Consider the following 19,899-nt stretch of genomic DNA (forward strand, 5'->3'; position numbering starts at 1 on the left):
TCATGAACAAACAATGAACAATATACAGTATTGTGACGAGGAGGAGGGAGTTGCCGGGCCGTGATGAAGCACAGCCAGCGCTGAATCAGCTGATCAGCAAGAGAGCGAGATAAAGGGGCGGCCGGAGGCGCCAGTTCGAGAGAGAGAGAGAGACGCCCACGGCTGCGCTGCACGTTTGTTTATGTTGGTTTTATGTATACCATGAAATTTTATGTTTACTGTTCAGCCAGTTCCCGCCTCCTCCTTTCCCATCCTCAGACTGTTACAGTGGTGCTGAAATCTGGGAGGGAGGAGGGATGCGCTGTCGTGGAGGGAGGACTCACTGCGGTCCACCGGGGGAGGCATGAGCTGGCATCCGCCAGAGGATGGAGGAGTGGTTGAGGACCGGGCGACAGCGCGTCTGGGAGCCGGCGAGCAAGTTCTTCTCTCTCTCTCCTCTCTCTCTCTGTGAGTCTCCGCTCACCCTTTCCCTCTCCCCATGCCTCCCCTCGTCTCTTCCCCCAGGTTCACAGGAGGCGGGGTGGGCCACTGGCTGACAGAATGGCCGGAAGGGCAGCGTCTCCCCTGAGATGGGGGGGAGTTAGTCAGACTGGTGGCACCCCGGCCTGAATCAGGCAGGAGAGGAGTGTGATGAGGAGGAGGGCGTGGCCAGGCCGTGATGGAGCATGGCCGGCACTGAATCAGCTGATCAGCGGGAGAGCGAGATATAGGGGTGGCCGGAGGCGCCGGTTCGAGAGAGAGAGATGCACGCGGCCGCGCTGCACATTTGTTTATGTTGGTTTTAAGTTTACCATTAAATTTTATGTTTACTGTTCAGCCGGTTCCCACCTCCTCCTTGACCGTATTTTATGTGTTACAAGTATTTTTTGCAGCATTTATTAATCTTAGTTCATGTTAGTGAATAAAAATACAACTGTTCATTGTTAGTTCATGTTAGTTCATAGTGCATTAAATAATGTAAATTAAAAGAACTTTTGATTTTAAAAATCTATTACTATATGTTGAAACTAACATTAAACAAGATTTGTAAATGCTGTAAAAGTATTGTTCATTGTTAGTGTATTTTTTAAATGATTTTTAAAATTAGAAGTTGTATATGTTAACATTAGTTAATGCACTATGAACTAACCTGAACTAACAATTAACAATTGTATTTTTATTAACTAACATTAACAAAGATTAGGCCTAATAAATGCTGTACAGAGTACAGTATATTGTTCATTGTTACTTTATGATACCTAATGTATTAACTAACGTTAATGAATGGAATCTTAGTGTAAAGTTTTACCCAAATAACAAATAAACCTTTTCAGTGTCAGTCCGGTATGATCTTTGGTTTTGATGCTAGTGGTCCCGGATTCAAACATATTTATATAACTTTTTAATAAATCTTGCGATTTCTATGTAACAGCGAACGGAACACAGAGGCGGGGCGGTAGAGAAGTGAAATGCATGTCTGTATGCTGTCTCGTGCTGCTCAAGAAAACAGTGCCTTCTCGATTATGTTGCTTCAACCAGGGTCAGCAACTGACTAGGGATGGGCACGAATATTCGAGTACTCGGAAGTGACAGCAATGCTCGATCATGAAAACGATGATTGATAATGATTGTGCGTGATGTTACTTTTCACTAAATTCGAAATTTAGTGACAACTATACCCAAAAGTGTCAAAGAGGAGCCTTGTTTTTAATTTTGAGATTATGTCATGATTTTCAGTGGTAGTTTGTGGTCTGAATCATCACAGCAACAAACTCCAACACATTGCACTGTGACTTTCTGTCCAGAGAAGAGACCGTGCTCAACACTCTGGAGAATCGCACACATACCAGGCGAGTTCTTCCTTTCAAACAGCTAGATGGAGCGCAGGGTCTTCAGAACTATTTTCAACTTAACACGATGTATTAAAAACACGACGGATATGGCATCTCTGGTCAAGCCAACTGCTGTTTGAGAAAACACGGTTCAGCCAGCAATGATGAAAACAGTAGTGGGCACTTATTAAGATAATTACAGTAACCTGAAGGAAGGCCATAGAGATGCGCTTTCTGAGCATTCTTTCGAGTTGGCCAGCGAGTCTTCACATAATTACAAAATATGAGGCATTATATTTTGACTATGCCATCTGTTGTACTTTTTGTAACAGTATGTTATAACAGCCAATAATAATGAATATGCAAGATACTGGAACAACAACAAGATGCAATGCAACAGCAAAATACATCTGTCTAACATACACAGTATGTACATGCTCTTTCTTTATTTTAATCGAAGGTGCCTTAACAACATTCCAGACCTTTTGGGGCCAAGTTGACCTCTGACCCTTCCCATTTTTTATTATAGGATCTTTCTTGAGACCGTGGGCATGGATGGAAAAGTCACAACAACAATCCAAAGACTGTTAATTTTTCTGCTGACATTTCTTTGTTATGCATGCATGTGATGCATTATTATAATTTTTTTAAGTTAGGAATGAATGAAAGATTGAACAAATAAATAGATAAATGGAGTTGACAGATAATTTTATCAGGTAGTTTAAAAAAAATAGAATTGTGGCTCATTGAATGGCTACTAGCCTCTGTCTCTTTACAAAGATTTCCTATTTGTACAGAGAAGATGTTGGTGGGATTGCAGAGCACACTGCAATGGTTCAGCTTGTCTTTTAAATGTGATCCCTCACAAACCGACAAACTCTGACTGCTGTGTCTGTGAATAAAATGGAAAATATGATCAGTGTTGCAGAAACTATATTTTTCTTCCTCCCAAAACCAAACACACACTCACACACACACACACACACACACACACACACACACACACACATATATACACACATACTTTCCCCCATGCTTTCTCTTTACACCTTTCTGTTATCTTATCTCCAAGCTGAGTAGTTGTGACATCAGTTGTACATCAATCTCTGAAAGTGGATCCCCCTCCCACCCCCCTCCACCTTCATGTTTCTTTCTTCGTCTGCTTTTTTCTGCCAGACAGCCATTGTGACATATTGGGCCAGTAAGAAATGAAAGATATTCATGCAGGCATGCAATACTTGTAATGAAGTCTCAGCCTGACCTTCTGCGTGATTGATTCTGCAATTTGGTTTTCTCAGCCAGTACTTGAAATGAAATGAAATCATGTTGAACAAGTTTTAAATACCCATAGTGCAACGGGAGAGTTCGGAGAGAGGGAAGAGGAAAGGAGAAGAGATGAGATGAGAACGAACTGGAGCAGAGAAAAGAAGAGGGGAAGGCTGTAGACTTATCTTTTTTAAAGGAACATAATTTACTCACCCTCATGATGTTCCAAACCCATATGACTTTCTTTCTTCCATAGAACACAAAAGGAGATGTTTTAGCCTCAGTTGCCATTCACTTTTATTGTATAGGGGAAAAGTGCAATGAAAGTCACTAGTGACTATGGGTTTGGAACAACATGAAGGTGAGTAAATGATGACATAATTCTTATCCTTTTAAGACATTGGATGGATGTATTGGACATTTTTTCAAAGGGTGCAAATAGTTTGGGATGCACTAAGCATGAACAGTATATGAGCTGCATGAAACAGGAAAATGTGTGTGTGTTTTATAAATAAAGATAGATAGAGGAGAGTGAGTAGGTGGAGGTGAAATAGAAGTAGAAAACAATTTATCTTCACGCTACCATGGTCTCTGCAAGCATTCAAAATTCAATTTTTCATATATATATATATATATATATATATTATTATTATTATTATTATTATTATTATTTATTTATTTATTTTTTTTTTCATGAGGAACAAGTTATGCAGGTACCCATAAATGGTTGAAAAATAAAGCAATATATTGGTCAGGGTTCCAGTGCAGCTGTGAATATGTGCGGGGGGGCTGATAAACTATCCATAATAGAGCTGACCTTTTCACACTGGCCAAAGTTGTAAGATTCATCCTCATAATTACCATATAGATGATTTTACTCCTTTTTCTGTTATGGAACATTTCCAAGAGCTCTAGGGAAAGACTGAATGGAAATTGAACTTGTTAACATTCTTTTCAGCTTGGAACAGCTAATACCAATCTGCTTTTAATAAACTCGCCAATTACAATTCCACCCCCCACCAAATCCCGAGGCTGGTATCTTAAAGAGCAGACCGAGACTCTCAGCCATTGATACAGCATCTTCAGATTCTTATCACTGATCATCTGAAAGCATTATTGGGTATGTTATGGTTATGAACACATCCTGGTAGGTTTTTCAAGGATATTTTGTTGACTGTTTAGTTGTGATTCCTGCTTTTGATGAAAGAATTGACTATACTATTTGAGGCAGAACTAAACTGTCATCTGTCATCAAACGTTTCAGTGTGTTGGACAAGGAGCTTTTTTGGTCAGAATGTCCTTTAGGTGCCTTGAATGTTGGAGGCTTTTTGTGCCCAAAGTAAAGTCTAGAATCTAAACCTTTTAAAGCCTGTTGGGAAATAAAGATATGAGGGAAAAATATTATTTTTTGCAGGAATACAGAGAGATAGATGGAGATAGACTGATTGTATGAATAATTGCAACATTTGCTCAAGCACATTCAGACACACAGAGGAGAGGATAGGGCACATCTGGCCTCTTTGCTCTTCAGAGAAGAAGTTATTTACAGATTTATGAAGACTATCAAAAGCATCTGTGTAGATGTGAGCTGTGTGTCAGCAGACAATGTTCCAATCAAAATGCAAATGGAGGGGTGTGCAGCAGGGACGTAAATAAACAGATCGGATACTGACTCACACAGTCTACCAGCTAAACTACTCTTGACAGCACAAATCAAATTTCTTTCATTGCCTACAAAGGCTGCTATTAGCAAAAGCTGCTTGCCATTTGTGCTGGTTTAGACTGAATGTTCCATTCACTTCTCTTTCTTTTCAATGCTCTGATTTTTGCGCTAAGCATACATATCTATTTTATATACAATCATCATCATGTTTTCATTTTGTGGTGTTTGATTGCTCGTTTTCATGTCTGGAATTGGGAAGATAATGTGGTCAAATCATGCTTCAAGATAAATCGCAGCCTCTTTTTCATAATCTTAGTCTGGGAATTATTTCTACATCTGTTCTGCTTTGTGCATAGGGATCAAAGTGCTGAAACTAAAGACCATTTCTGTCCACTTGCAGGACCTCATTCTCCAAAGCAGTCGGTTCGAGAAGACATATTTTGGCAGACAAAAAAAAAAAAAAAAAAATCAAAAGAGTAAGTGGGCATATGGTCGGCTGACGAATGTAGCATGTTCAAATCATTGATCATGTCAATGTATTCGCATGGGAAAGACCCGGAACACAGAGACTGCCAAAGACTTTTATGATAAATATGAGCTCTAAAAGGCAGTGTTACATCTCTGTGGTTCTCCGCTCTTTACATTAGGGATGGATTGAAAATGTTGTAGTGATTTTAGTGAGGCATTGGTAGCTGTTAGTTGAGTAGTCCTGCAGGGACTGTGTTGAAGAGATAAACACAGATGGTCTTGGCTAATGAACACCGCAGACAGGTCTAATACAAAGACTACTGTACATCTCTTTTAGTGCCCTCGTGTTCTAATGATGGAACTAAAAGTAGAATTAACTTAGCACAAATGCAAATATATTTATGTTGTCAGTCATTAACTTGTTCATTTGTTTGATTTTTTCAATCTCTTTTTTGTTTTTTTGTTTCTAGTTTATGTTTATGCAGTGTTATGTTTCTTAAAAAAATATATTCACCCTAACAGATGTTGAAAACAGCTATTGTTTTGCAGATTGTGTTTTTGATAAGGCATGGATTCAATATAAAGCTGTATGCACCCAGGGAATTAAAAAAGAGATGATGTAATCTTTTTTTGAGGGAAGGTGTTAGAATATTGCACTAAGAGAGAGGGTTCAGCATGGCTGGCCAATAAGCCCAGGTGCACAGCTTTATGATGTGTTGACACATACAGATATTGAGTGTGAGTCTCTGAATACCAGATGGAGAGAGAAAGTTAGTATATAGTATGAACTTAACTGAAAAATGAACAAAGGCGATAAAAAAAAAACAAAAAAAAAAAAACACATCATCATGTCTAAACATCATGCAAGGTATGCAAACCCATATAAAGATGGCATGATCTAATATTCAGAAGTCGATAGTGAAAAAGAGCTTAACAGGATTCAAATCTCACCCTGTATCAGTGATTCATATATATTCACTCTCTTTGCTATTTGGAAGTGACATATGAAGCTTGTCATCTCTGATAGATTTCCTTCACCAAACATGAGCAGTATCAGTTTGTGCCTACATCACAAGTTTAGTGCAGGCTGCTACAACCCTAAGAGTGAGTACTGAAATTAATGGGATTTTTATTTGGTCACCATGGAAATGTGGACTTAATGGAACATTATTGTGAAATGTGCATGTGATTTTTGTGGCTTCTGCATCTTGCCTCTTCAGTATTTTGGTTTAAAAGGGTCAGTCTCACTGCAGTTTCTGATAAGTTTCAGCATTTTTACTAGAGGTCGACAGAGTTACCGTTTTTGCCGATTAATCAGCACCGATAGTTGCTTTTGGAATTATCGGTTATCTGCAATAATCAACGACGATAGTTTGGCAATAGTGTTTTTTTTTTGTTGTTTTTGTTTTTTTTTAATAGGCAGCATTGGAGGGTTCTTTGTGTATTTTGCATTGGAGTATATTACTGATTTTAATTGGTTATCAGCGTACTTCCAACATCGTAGTTATTGGCAAAATCCAATATCGGTCAACCTCAAATCTTTTCTCAAATTAGAGGATTACCGAAATATTCACAAATGGAACTCACCAAACGTTTTAATCGTTGTCATGACAATAACCATGTACCTCAAAAAAGGCAGTTTGTATGAATGACAACTGTTTCTGAATCTAGTACTATAATATACAGTAAATTAAAAAATGTAAGAGTTATGATTGACTAATAAGTATGTATCTGTTTGTTCTGCAGGGTGTTGGTCAGAACCACCTGCGTCAGTACCCTCCAAACCCCACCATGGTGATGCGCTCCATCATTAGTATGCACAACCCCAATGGCATAATGTCTCAAAACCAGCTTAACACCATCAACAAATCACAGATCAACACACAGTTGGGGCTGAATATGACTGGATCAAACATAGCTCACACATCCCCGTCTCCACCTGCCAGCAAATCGGCCACGCCCTCTCCCTCCAGCTCTATTAATGACGATGATCAAGAGGAAGGAAACAGGGTGAGTGGCATTATAATTTACTAAAGTGTTTTGTTCAAAGTTTGCATTTCATCATAATTTTTGAATGAAAATCAAATGAACATCCCATTTGTGAGTGATATTAGACACAAGTATAATTGTACAGTAGTTTTAATAATAAGCTACTTTCTTCCGGCCAGGTGATTGGTGAAAAGCGCCCCGCCCCCGACGCAGGTAAGAAGCCAAAGACACCCAAGAAAAAGAAGAAAAAGGATCCCAATGAGCCCCAGAAGCCAGTGTCTGCATATGCCTTGTTCTTTAGAGACACCCAGGCAGCCATTAAAGGCCAGAACCCTAATGCCACATTTGGAGAGGTGTCCAAGATTGTAGCTTCTATGTGGGATGGACTGGGAGAGGAGCAGAAACAGGTAACATACTGCTGTTCTGTTTAATAATAGGACCTTCCAACCACGAGTTTTTGTTTGAATGCAGTGAGTGTTCTGTAAATAGAGTAGGGATGCACCGATAAGTAGACAAAAATGCTATTTCTGAAAAATTGAATAGAAACCGTCATTTTAAAATCCGGTACAGAAACACTAACATGAAGAAAAAGCGTTTTTGCACGCTAAAGTGCTCTCTTGGATATTAGCACATTTAAAGAGCACCTATTATGGTATTTCAAATATTACCTTTCAAATAGTGTGTTATATAGCTGTTTGTGAATGAAAAAAAGTCAAAAATCAAAGTGCACGTCATGTCTTATTGGCTATGTCTCATTTGGAAGGATACCTCCTCCGGAGGTCGCATTTGTCGGCCGCATACGTCATCGAGGCTGTCTCGTTTCAGAAAAGTGAGTAGGACACTTCAAATGCAGCCTTCGAATGCGACCTTCTTTCACGGGAATTCGGAGGATGCATGAGGTGTATACTTCATGGGCACTCACAACCCACAATCTTTGCTTCAGTGGAAATGTCTAAAAAAAAATGATGCCAATTTGCCCATAAATATGATGTTCAAATGCAAGGAATGTTAATTCCCAAGTTGAAGTACCTCAGTAGATGGGTGCAGAGTATATAATATGTATTATTATATTAATAAACAATTAAAATAAAGTATTAGACTAAAAGTACACCTGTAAAATCGATTTTCTTTTCTCTTTACATCATTATAACTCTCCTAAACTGTACCTCATGCATTCCCTTCCAGAGGGACTTTATTCCCTTCTCACTCAAAGCGCTCATGCTTGTTAAAGAGTGGTGTGTTGTCATAGCAACCATGTTACGTTCCGTTTCCGTTCGTCCTATCAAGGCCGTCTCGTTATTAACTAGATTTGTTTAAAGGAGGACACTCGGTATATTGCAGCCTTCAAAGGACGCGTCCTACCTAACATGCAGCCTTCCAAACGAGACACAGCCATTGACTCCCAAAAGAAAGAACCGATTCTGAACACCTGAAATGAGTCGTTAATAATTCCAGACTTACTTTGTGTACTAACCTACGTAATTTGGTAACAAAAAACCTGCCTCTGGTCTTCATTGGCTGCTCGCGAACAGCTTTGACCCGCCCTCAAACACTACACTAAGCAGTAGACCAATCACAACAGACTGGGACATCTGACCAATCAGAGCAGAGTAGGCTCTCTGAAAGGAGGAGTTTAGAATGAATCCTTTAGAACGGATCATTGAACGAGTCGTTTTTGACTCTGGGAAAAAAAGGTAATGCTGCAATTTAAATTATGAGCAAATTTAAGTGTTTTTTGACCTTGGATGCACATAAATCTATTGTATGAGACCTTTAAAACAAAATTAGGCACGTTTAAAAACCATAATAGGTGCTCTTTAATAAAGAGCATTTTCCAGTGCTCTGATCATGTGTGTTATTGTGTGTCATAGCCATTACTGTGAAGCTCCAATATGACATTAAGATGCATAAAGTGACCCTTAAAGTAGTCCATATGACTCGTTCATTATATTCAAAGTCTCTTGAAGCCATACAATAGTTTTAAATAAATATGTATATCCTCTGCATACACAGCGTGCTTCAGTGAATGAGTATTGCTCTGTTGTTGAAACAAACATAGCACGCGCAGGGCTTCCTGGAGTGTTCTGTCAAAATAAAAGCAAGTGTGTTTTAATGTTAAAAAATTATGACTGAAACACATATTATTATTATTATTATTATTATAACAAAAATAATATATTACAAATTAAAATCATCTTTAAATTGACTGAGTAATGTGATATCCAATCACAACTAAAGTGAACACAAAAGAGATACACTAAAGAATCCATTCTACATTCCAGGTCCATATACAATGTGAAAAAAACAAAATATGCCAATAGAACATCATGGTTACTTGTGTAACCTCCGTTCCCTGATGGAGGGAATGAGACGTTGTGTCGATGTGGGAGCCCGAGACACCTCTGGTCTTTGATAAAAGGCCAATGAAAATTGGCGAGTGGTAAAAGGAGCTGGTATGCAACCACTCATTCAGGTTTTATGCTGAGGAGCCGATATAAGGTCCGGCCATTTCAGCGGGTAGTTCAGCGTTGTGGCAGGAGGGACACAACGTCTTGTTCCCTCCATCAGGGAATGGAGGTTACACAAGTAACCATGACATTCCCTATCTGTCACTCACTCGACGTTGTGTCGATGTAGTGACACTAGGGGTCCCTATACGAAACGCCACAATTGGCTGAACTGTGTTACGTGAACTGGCGGTGTGTGGTGGGCAGACTACTGTGTGCCTCATAGCCAGCACACCAGGTCGACACGTAACCTCCCCAACATAGTTATGAGTGTCGAACGGCCCTTTGGGGACAAGTCGTCTACTCAAGAGATAGAGACAGGCTTAACCCAGTCGTGGCCTCTTTTCCCCTTCTCTTTTTCCACTCCCTAAAAAAGAAGGGGGTTTATCCGACTGGGCCGCCAGGTCTAGTCGGGGGGTGTCCCTCCCAAGGGGAAGACACCGCGGAGACCACACCTCGCCCAAAGAGAGGGGGGGTATTTAAGTGGAAAAATTTGTCACATGGTCTTTCCGACCATGTGGAGAGTCTCCAACGGGGGAGGAGTTACTACAAACATGGAGACTGGGGCAGAGGGGCTCTGCCCAAGGAAGACGCAGTTTGCCAACAGGGAAACGAATTAGCGGAAGATATATATCGCATGGGGTTAGCCTTACAGGGAACCACCACATGCGGAGCACCTACCCCAGAACAGGACTCTTAGTTAGCACGTGTACTGGGCCAGCAGCGAGTCTCTCCGAAAACTCGACTGCCACAGGGCTCGGAGGAAGTCAACCAGGGAACAAAGTTTGTGAACACTACTGGGAATTAATGGTGCACGTCTTCAGCTCAAAAGGAGGTAGAAGGCGCTATGTGCAAGCGATACACCCGGCCGGCTATCCCGGGCTTATCCGCTTGTATTACGTGCCACTACCTGGGACGAAACCGGTTTCACCCGGAGGTTGTAGAACCTTGCAAAGGTGTTGGGTGTTGCCCAGCCTGCTGCTCTGCAAATGTCTGTTAGAGAGGCACCCCTCTTTGGAGACAGCGCTTCCTTTCCACTGTTCACCAAAGCAGACAAAGAGCTGCTCAGAGATCCTAAAGCTCTGCGTGCGATCCAAATAGATGCGTAAAGCGCACACCGGACACAGCAATGACAGGGCTGGGGCAGCACTTGCAGGTTCACCACCTGGTCCCTAAAAGGGGTCGTGGGAACCTTGGGCACATAGCCCGGTCAGGGTCTCAGGATCACGTGAGAGTAGCCCAGACCGAACTCCAGGCACGTTTTGCTGACAGAGAATGCTTGCAGGTCTCCTACCCTCTTGATGGAAGTGAGCGCAGTCAGGAGGGCAGTCTTCAAGGAGAGTGCCTTAAGCTCGGCTGACTCCAAAGGCTCAAATGGGGCTCTCTGTAGACCCTGAAGAACTACAGAGAGGTCCCATGAGGGAACGAGGGAACCTGATGATCAGGTTGTGCTTCCCTAAGGACTTACCGTCGACTGCGTCGTGGTGTGCTGCTATGGCGACCTCTCCTGCAGGAAGGAAAGCACTGATCTGACTGCGCATCTCTGGGGGTCTTCCCATTGGGAAGAACACCACTTAGCAAACAGACGCCACTTAAAGGCATACAGGTGCCTTGTAGAGGGGGCCCTAGCCTGAGTGATCGTGTCTACCACCGCAGGTAGGGTGCTACCAGGACGACCTGCCCCTCGTCCTCCCTGACCTTGCTCAGGGTCTGTGCAAGTAGGCTCACTGGGGGAAACACATATTTGTGCAGGCCAGGGGGCCAGCTGTGTGCCAGCGCGTCTATGCCGACGGGAGCCTCGGTGAGGGTGTACCAGAGCGGGCAGTGGGAGGATTCTAGGTCCACCTTGCCCTTCCGAATCGACTCCAAATCAGCTGGACCACCTGAGGGTGGAGTCTCCACTCTCCCCTGAGCGTAACCTGCCGTGACAGCGCATCCGCTGTAGTGTTGAGGTTACCTGGGATGTGAGTGGCTCGCAGCAACTTGAAGTGCTGCTGACTCCAGAGGAGGAGACGGCGGGCGAGTTGTGACATACAACGAGAGCGCAGACCGCCTTGGTGGTTGACATATGCTACCGTTGCCGTGTTGTCTGTCCGAACTAACACGTGCTTGCCCTGGATAAACGGCCGAAACCTCCATAGGGCGAGCAGAATTGCCAACAACTCGAGGCAGTTGATGTGGCAATGCAGTCGCGGGCCCATCCATAGGCCGGCGGCTGCGCGCCCGTTGCAAACAGCACCCCAGCCCATTTTGGAGTTGTCTGTCGTGACCACGACGTGCCTGGAGACCAGTTCTAGAGGAACACCTGTCCGTTGAAACGAGAGGTCGGTCCAACGGCTGAAAAGACGGTGACAGACCGGCGTGATGACCACGAGATATGTCCCGTGGCACCATGCCCATCTCGGGACTCGAGTCTGAAGCCAGTGCTGAAGCGGTCTCATATGCATCAACCCGAGCGGGGTGGCTACCACCGAGGATACCATATGCCCCAGGAGCCTCTGAAAAAGTTTCAGTGGAACCGCTGTTTTCTGTTTGAACGCCTTCAAACAGGCCAGCACCGACTGGGCACGCTCGTTCATAAGGTGTGCCGTCAAAGAGACTGAGTCCAGCTCCAAACCAAGAAAAGAGATGCTCTGAACCGGGAGGAGCTTGCTCTTTTCCCAGTTGACCCGAAGCCCTAGTCGCTGTGGTGTGAGAGCACCAAGTCCCTGTGTGCGCACAATATGTCTCGAGAGTGAGCTAGGATTAGCCAGTCATCGAGATAGTTGAGAATGCGAATGCCCACCTCCCTTAACGGGGCAAGGGCAGCCTCTGCGACTTCCGTGAAGATGTGAGGAGACAGGGACAGGCCGAAAGGGAGGACTTTTGTACTAATACGCCTGACCCTCGAATGCAAACCGCAGGAAGGGTCTTTGTCGAGGAATGATCGAGACGTGGAAGTACGCGTCCTTCAGGTGTGAACCAATCTTGATGCCGGATGCTCGCCAGAATGCATTTTTGGATCAGCATCTTGAACGGGAGTCTGTGTAAGGCCCGGTTCAGTAGTCGCAGGTCCAAGATTGGCTGCAACCCACCGCCTTTTTTCAGTACGATGAAGTAGGGGCTGTAAAACCCCTTCTTCATCTTGGCGCAAGCCACGCATCCAAGTTCCGCACAAGGGGGACCAAGGGGACAACGTTGTCGGACGTACCGGCAGGTGGGGCCTCGCGGCGGGACGGAGCTTGAGGTGCCACACCACGTCGTGGCCTTGCTGAGTCTAGTGACATCGAAGCACTTACCTGGCTCCTTGTGACCACCCCCGGAACAGCCTGGGACGGGGAGGAAGAGGCCTGTCCTCGTAACCCATGGAGACTGCCACATCGGGGGCGGCTATGTGCCACAGCTGGGCGCTCAGGGGCGGAAAGACCACCACTGGAGCGTCAATCCTGCAAGGAAAAACCTGTGGACGGTGGTCGTGATGACGACCGTGCACACCGGGTATGTGACCCAGGGAGGAAGGAAACCTCTCTTTTGCTGAACTGTTGGGTACTGCAGCCACTTGGGCATGCGGCAAAATCAAACAAAAAGGCAACAAAAGATTTTCCACCCAGCCCTCCACCGGGGGATGGAGTGGTCTTCTTACCAGCTCCAGGTGAGTGGGTTCCTTCTTCCTTGGGTCGCCCGTCTCAGGGGCACTTTGACAACCTCTGTGGGTTCTTAGGCGCCGACTGTGAGATGGGTGGCATCTGCTTCCTGCGGTGGGCTCCACGCCGGGGCCGGGCCGAAGGGGCAGGCTGCGTTGGAGCCGGTGCAGTCACCTCAGGGGGACACCCTTGGCGACGAGCAGACATGGTTTGGGATCTTGAGCCGCACAGGGGCAGGATGTTCCAGATAGCCTCCGTCTGCTGCTTCACCGCCGAGAACTGCTGGGCAAAGTCCTCGATGGTGTCGCCGAATAGGCCAGCCTGGGAAATGGGGGCAGCAAGAAACCGTGTGTCTTGTCGGCCTCACCCATCTCGACCAGGTTGAGCCAAAGGTGGTGCTCCTGGACCACTAATGTGGCCATCGTCTGCCCGAGAGACCGCGCCGTGACCTTCGTCGCTCGGAGAGCGAGGTCGATTGCCGAGCGCAGTTCCTGCATCAAATCTGGGGCGGAACTACCCTCGTGCAGTTCTTTCAACGCCTTGGCTTGGTGGACCTGCAGGAGAGACATGGCATGCAGGGCAGAGGCGGCTTGTCCAGCAGCACTGTAGGCTGTAGCCGTCAGGTGTGACGTGAGCCTACAGGGCTTTGACAGGAGCCTAGGACTTCCGCGCCAGGTGGCGGCGCTCTGCGGGCATAGGTGCACCGCGAGCGCCTTATCCACTGGGGAAATCGCCGTATAGCCCATACCCATAGGTAGAAGGACCGAGGCGGGGAGCCACTGGGGTGGCTTGCTTTCTTATGAAAACAAGCCGCGACCGCAAAGTTGCCATGGTCATGTTCTCGCAATGAGAACATGAACCATCCACAAACTCTGCCTCCGTGTGGGTCGCGCCCAGACATGAAAGACAGCGATCATGACCATCCGAAGTTGAGAGATAACGACCGCAACCAGGAATAACACACAACCAGAAAGGCATCTTTAAAAAGACGCATCTTTAAAAAGACCTTCCGTGTGTGCCGCTCTTTTAGAGAAATATATTCTTTTAGAGGAAAAAGCTCTTTCAGAAAATATACTCTCTTTGTTTTCTGCCGAAGCGCCCATGGGCGTTCTCTGCAGTGCACCAGTGCAGAGGAGGGAGAAGCCGCTGAAATGCGCCGTCAGATCCAGCAGAGGTGAATGAACAGTAGAATTCAGCTCAATAAGCATGACCGTTCAGCTCCGAAGAGAAAATCTGAATGAGTGGTTGCAAACCAGCTCCTTGTATACCCGTATGTCCGGGGGAGTGGCATGCAAATACCACTGGCCAATTTTCATTGGCATTTATCAAAGACCAGAGGTGTCTCGGACTCCCAAGAGTGACCTCTTGTGTCACTACATCGACACAACGTCGAGTGAGTGACAGATAGGGAACTGGCTTCATGTTCACTGAAGATTGTCACTGGAATTACTGTTAACTTTCCTGCTGCATTATCCAGTAGAGTAATTAACAAAGGTTTTCTTAATAGTCTACACATTTTTCTTCTCTGTCTATTTAATTATAAAAATGTGTTGTCATAGAAAAAGTGGTTTCACCTATAATAATAACATTTAAAATTTGTTCAATTATTCTTAAAAAAGTCTAAATTAAAATGATAATTTTAGATTTTCGGCCCAGTGTGTCCAGAATTTCTGGTTTAGAGTTGTCTGTTATGGAGCATCAATAGTCTTCTTGCTTGAGCTAGTATAACAAGTGTTCTTAATTTCTACTTTCAAATTTGCTCCAAATGTTTCATGTCAGATGTTGTGACAGACTGCTTGATATTTTCACTCTTCTTTCGTTTTGTTATTACCGGCTAAGATGAAGCCTTTAGTCTCCCTGTTGTGAGAAGCATGCTTGGCAGTCAACATTCCGCTAATTACCTGTTTATCACACATCAAGTATTCTGTTCTCTGCAGGTTTACAAAAGCAAAACAGAAGCAGCAAAGAAGGAGTACCTGAAAGCTCTTGCAGCATACCGTGCAAGTCTTGTGTCAAAGGTGAATTTTTCTTTCTATATCTCTCCATCTCTCTGTTTCTAGCACCTTCCTCTCTCATTCTTTCCTCCTTTCAGTCTACCTCTCTATTTTCTTCTTCTCTCCCTTCATCCTGTTTTCTATTATATTTCTGTTTGCCATATTTTTACCATTTTTAAAAGATAAGACCTTCTGCAAAGTAAAGTTTACAATTAAAGCAACAAATGTAGAGCTGAAAAGGGATTGAAGAGCAGTTTTATCTCCCTGTAACTTAATTTGTCTGTGTGCATTGGTTAACATATACTGATATCCTCAAATTGAATTTTTAAAAACCAGTTGGAAAGACTTTGGGTTTAAATACATTAGGTCTTTCAATAACAGAATTCTCCTATATACTTAAAAGTGTGACAGTGAATGTGTTTCTTCCCTCACAGCACAGGTGTAAAAATAGCAGTAAATACAGCTAATGAATTAGAATGAGATATGAGATTCATATGATCCATCATGCCTCATTAACTCCCTGTATCAGCCAGGCAGCCAGGAGCATTTGCATATTTGTTACTTTGTGCTAAATTATATGCTGATATTTTAGCAGCAGATCGTCTTACACACTGTTTAGCACTACTGTTATTAATGAATGTTAAATTCTAAGCTACTGGAGAATGTAATTCATGCTACATTTATGTAATTTTTATATCATCTTCACATTGGTCCCAGTTCAGCTGATAAGTAAACAAATTTAACCTTTTTTCTGAATCATAAAACCTTGAAGTTTATTATTTTCAATATGCAAGATTTAAAGTCATATGTCAGATATTTTCCTAGGCTACTAAATAAAATAAATTCCTCCCATGGCAAGTAGCAACAGCAGCAATTTTCTCTGAGCCACTCTTTTCTGTTGAGTCAGTCACCAGATCAGCACTAATAAAAGAGAGAACACTACAAAAGAAAGAATCTGTTGAGTACTAGAAGTCATCTGCCTGCTCATTTGAGCAGTGTAGACATTCATGTAACTGCTCTCTATTTCTGTCTCAGGCTGCCGCAGAGTCAGCTGAGGCCCAGACTATTCGTTCGGTGCAGCAGACCCTCGCCTCCACCAGCCTCTCCCCAGCACTTGTGATGCCTTCCCCTCTGTCTCAGCACCCTTCAATGTCTGCTGCTGCACAGGCGCTCCAGCAGGCCCTGCCTCGAGCCATCGCTCCCAAACCTCTGCAAATGCGTGTTGGCAACAACCAGATCGTCACCTCCGTCACGGTAGCTCACCAGAACATGACACCTGGTAGTGTTCAGTCACAGCTGCTGGGGCAGATGGGCGTGTCATCGCAAATGAGTCCACCAATGCAGCCGCGGCACGCCGCCATGCAGCAGATGCAACAGCAGCAGCAAATGCAACAGCACTTGCAACACCATCAAATGCAGCAGCAGCAAATGCACCACCAGCAGATTCAGCAGCAAATGCAGCAGCAGCATTTCCAGCATCACCTGCAGCAGCAGCTTCAGCAACATCACATGCAGCAGCAGCATCAGCAAATGCAACAGCAGCAAATGCAGCACATGCAGCAGATGCAGCAGATGCAGCAGCATCAAATGCAGCAGCATCTCCAGCAGTCGCAGCAGCAATCTCAGTGTTCGCCTGTGCAGCACTCGCCTAGCACGCCTCACTCCACCTCTCTCGGCAGCCCACCACCCCCTCCTCCTCCCCAGCCACACCCCTCCCAGGTACAGGCCCACGCCCAGGTCCTGTCACAAGTGAGCATCTACTGAACCAAAACCCAAAGTCCCAACTCCATGTGATCAGCAGAAGGAAGTTGTTATTGAAAAGCATCATTACAAGGTTGCTTTTTTAAGTTGCACTTAAGAAGTGTGTAAGAAATATGAATGTTTTACAAAGAACTGTCCTTTGTTTTAGATGGATATATGATATGTGTTAAAAGAACAAAGCGTCTTGGATGGAGTTTTTGTCTATAAGATAGGCTGAGCTACAGGGAGGTCTGTTCATAGACTTGAGTGCCCAGTAGTCATTTGTTTGTACATTTAGTTCATTTGATTTTTGTTCTCTCTGTTTTGGAGTTTAATATCTGTCGGAGCATGATTACATGGGCAAAACACTTTGGCACGATCACAGGGACACCTGATGGTTTTATTTAACAGCTTTATTTATGAGATCGGTGTTTTATCCGAACACCGGATAAAATGAAAAGAGCGGATTTCTGTGAATGGTGAATTCAGAAAGAAGGCACTTTTCAACAAAAGGGAAAAAACTAAACTGAACAATACAGAAGTACTAAACTGGTCATCAGAGACATGCTTTAATGGCTCTTGCACTCTCCAACCAGAAGTCTACCATGTTTCCTTCCCTTTTTCCTCATCCTGCTTGTTATTCTCCCAGATGGAACTGTTTAACAGTCACTTTTGGGAAAACCCTCAGTCAAAGCATACTTCTTTTTGTCGTGTTATCAAACAGGAAATCATGAGTGACATTTAATAAAAATATGTATAACACTCTGGGTTTTGCTGGATAGAACAATGGACTATCTGACACACTTCCATAGATCATTTCAGTCATCATGTCTCCAAACACTATGTGACCTGCTGTATGTATTCTGAGGAAAGAGCTGAAGAATTTCTTGGAGGTCCTTCTCCTCTGGACAAAACCTCAAAAGCTCATTCACTCCAGCTTGTAGTAACGGCACTCCACTATAAATTGTCTTTACCTCAGAAGTTTTATTGAATAAAAATGTTTTTGTTCATTTTCTTTTTTTTTTTCTTAATGAAGACATATTTCATGAAAAAGACTAAATTACTGAATTTAGTCCAATGGTTTACTGATTGAGCCATTTTTATTCCATGATACCCCACACATTCACAATGGGGACAGTTAGACAGGAATCTTATCAGTTTTTTTTTTTTTTTTTTACTACCATGGAAAGGACATGGAAGTATTTTGTGCCAGCTGTACATGAATCAGTGGTAAATATAAAAGAAAATTAAGTTGTACATATTTCATACCTCTTGTTGTAAAGTTTTAATATGTGAGGCTTCAAAAGCAGAAGTTGGCAAGCTGACCTGTGTCATGCTTTATCTCATAGTGCTCTTTTCTACTTTTTATGAGTTACAGTAGCAGCAATTCATTTTTTTATATTTTTCATACTATTCAAAATTAATTGCTTTTAAAACATGACGGTAAAATAAATACAGTTCATATCGGTTGGAAACTCCATCTGTTTTAAACTTTTACATGTCATTTATTAAGTTACAAGTTTTGTCGCCATCCAAAAAGCACATTAAAAAGGGGCATTAGGTCATCAATATAATACTAGCTATACTTTTGTATTATATTTCTCTGTCTCACTGTTTGCATTTAAAATAACAATCAAAAATATTTATTTCAAGGAACTGATTCATTTCAAAGATTATATTAGCCATACTTTTGTATAAAATATTTCCTCAATGTGTCCTTGTTAGTTATGAAAGATTTAAAATAAAGACATCAGTACTTAAAGTATTCAGTTTATTTGGGAATATAATTGTATTTGTGTGCACTCAACTCATACATACATTTCAATAGGAACAGGGATTTTATTTATTATTCCATCAGATATATTAGAAAATATGTTTAAGTGTATTTTTAATTTGTATTATGTTGTATGCATTTGAAAGCAGTGTCATTAAGATTAGTGTTCACGCCTCTCCAGTGTCTCACTCTGTCACTACATTTTAAATATGACCTCTGAGCCCCCATCCTACAATATTGGTGGGGGAAGGTAGGATCGAAAAGGCTAATTATCATAAACACAATAAGCATGTGAGGACAGTGATGTGTCTTTATCTGGGGTATTTTACACACTAGGAATTTGTGCCTTTTTGTTCCACATTAATATAATTCTCAAACTGTATTTTGTCCCCAATTAGTTAATTTCAAGAATGCTTGTGCAGTTTGTCAGAGAGAGGCTGCAGTGATTGGCTCTCGAGTCTGGTTTTGTGTCACAGAGAAGCCCACGCTCCGTGATTAATTGCAGCATCTGTTCTGTCAGAGGGTGTAGTGGAGAGGTCTGCAGGAAAACTGCAAATAAGTGCTGGCAACAGTCTTAAAGCGCCTATGATGAAATGAAAATTAAAAACAGCGACTACCCTACATGCCCTGAATTTCAATAGCAAGAAGTGGGGAGAGAGAAGGAGGGAGAGGGTGAAGATTGCAAAGCATAGAATGTAAGAGTGGTGTCCATGGCGACCAAACACATCTTTAAAAACAGCCAGTAATGAGGGACTGGGAAATAGCGGTTATTATTCCGAACAGTCTTATGGAGGGCACCATCAATAATGCATGCAGTGCATTGTTATTTGGTAAACCTTGTTATCCACACGGTCTCAGTAAGGATAAATATCTCACAACAAGGGTTGAAACACCCCAGTGATAAATAAAAAAGGTATTTTCATAACTGATTGCATGTCCTCACAGTGCTGATGATGTTAGCACATAAACGATTATGAATTGAATCGTTGTGTGCTGTTTCAGGGAGAGAATGAAAACTGAACATCCATTGGATCTAATTTAAATTCAATCATTGCATCATAATG

At 43.1% G+C, this 19,899-nt stretch overlaps 1 protein-coding gene across 1 annotated transcript in view; it reads left to right on the plus strand.

Annotated features, from left to right (window-relative positions):
* LOC127450086 (TOX high mobility group box family member 3-like) overlaps positions 1 to 18,809 on the plus strand; it is an 83,737-nt gene extending 64,928 nt beyond the window's left edge. Inside the window, exons 4-7 of the mRNA XM_051713830.1 lie at positions 6,955 to 7,218; positions 7,377 to 7,604; positions 15,265 to 15,345; positions 16,357 to 18,809. Coding sequence (XP_051569790.1) covers positions 6,955 to 7,218; positions 7,377 to 7,604; positions 15,265 to 15,345; positions 16,357 to 17,085 — 1,302 coding nt within the window. The 3' untranslated portion in view covers positions 17,086 to 18,809. The remainder of the gene's footprint in view (positions 1 to 6,954; positions 7,219 to 7,376; positions 7,605 to 15,264; positions 15,346 to 16,356) is intronic.
* Positions 18,810 to 19,899: the final 1,090 nt, after the last annotated feature.

This window comes from Myxocyprinus asiaticus, chromosome 2, assembly GCF_019703515.2.
Source record: "Myxocyprinus asiaticus isolate MX2 ecotype Aquarium Trade chromosome 2, UBuf_Myxa_2, whole genome shotgun sequence".
NCBI lineage: Eukaryota > Metazoa > Chordata > Actinopteri > Cypriniformes > Catostomidae > Myxocyprinus > Myxocyprinus asiaticus.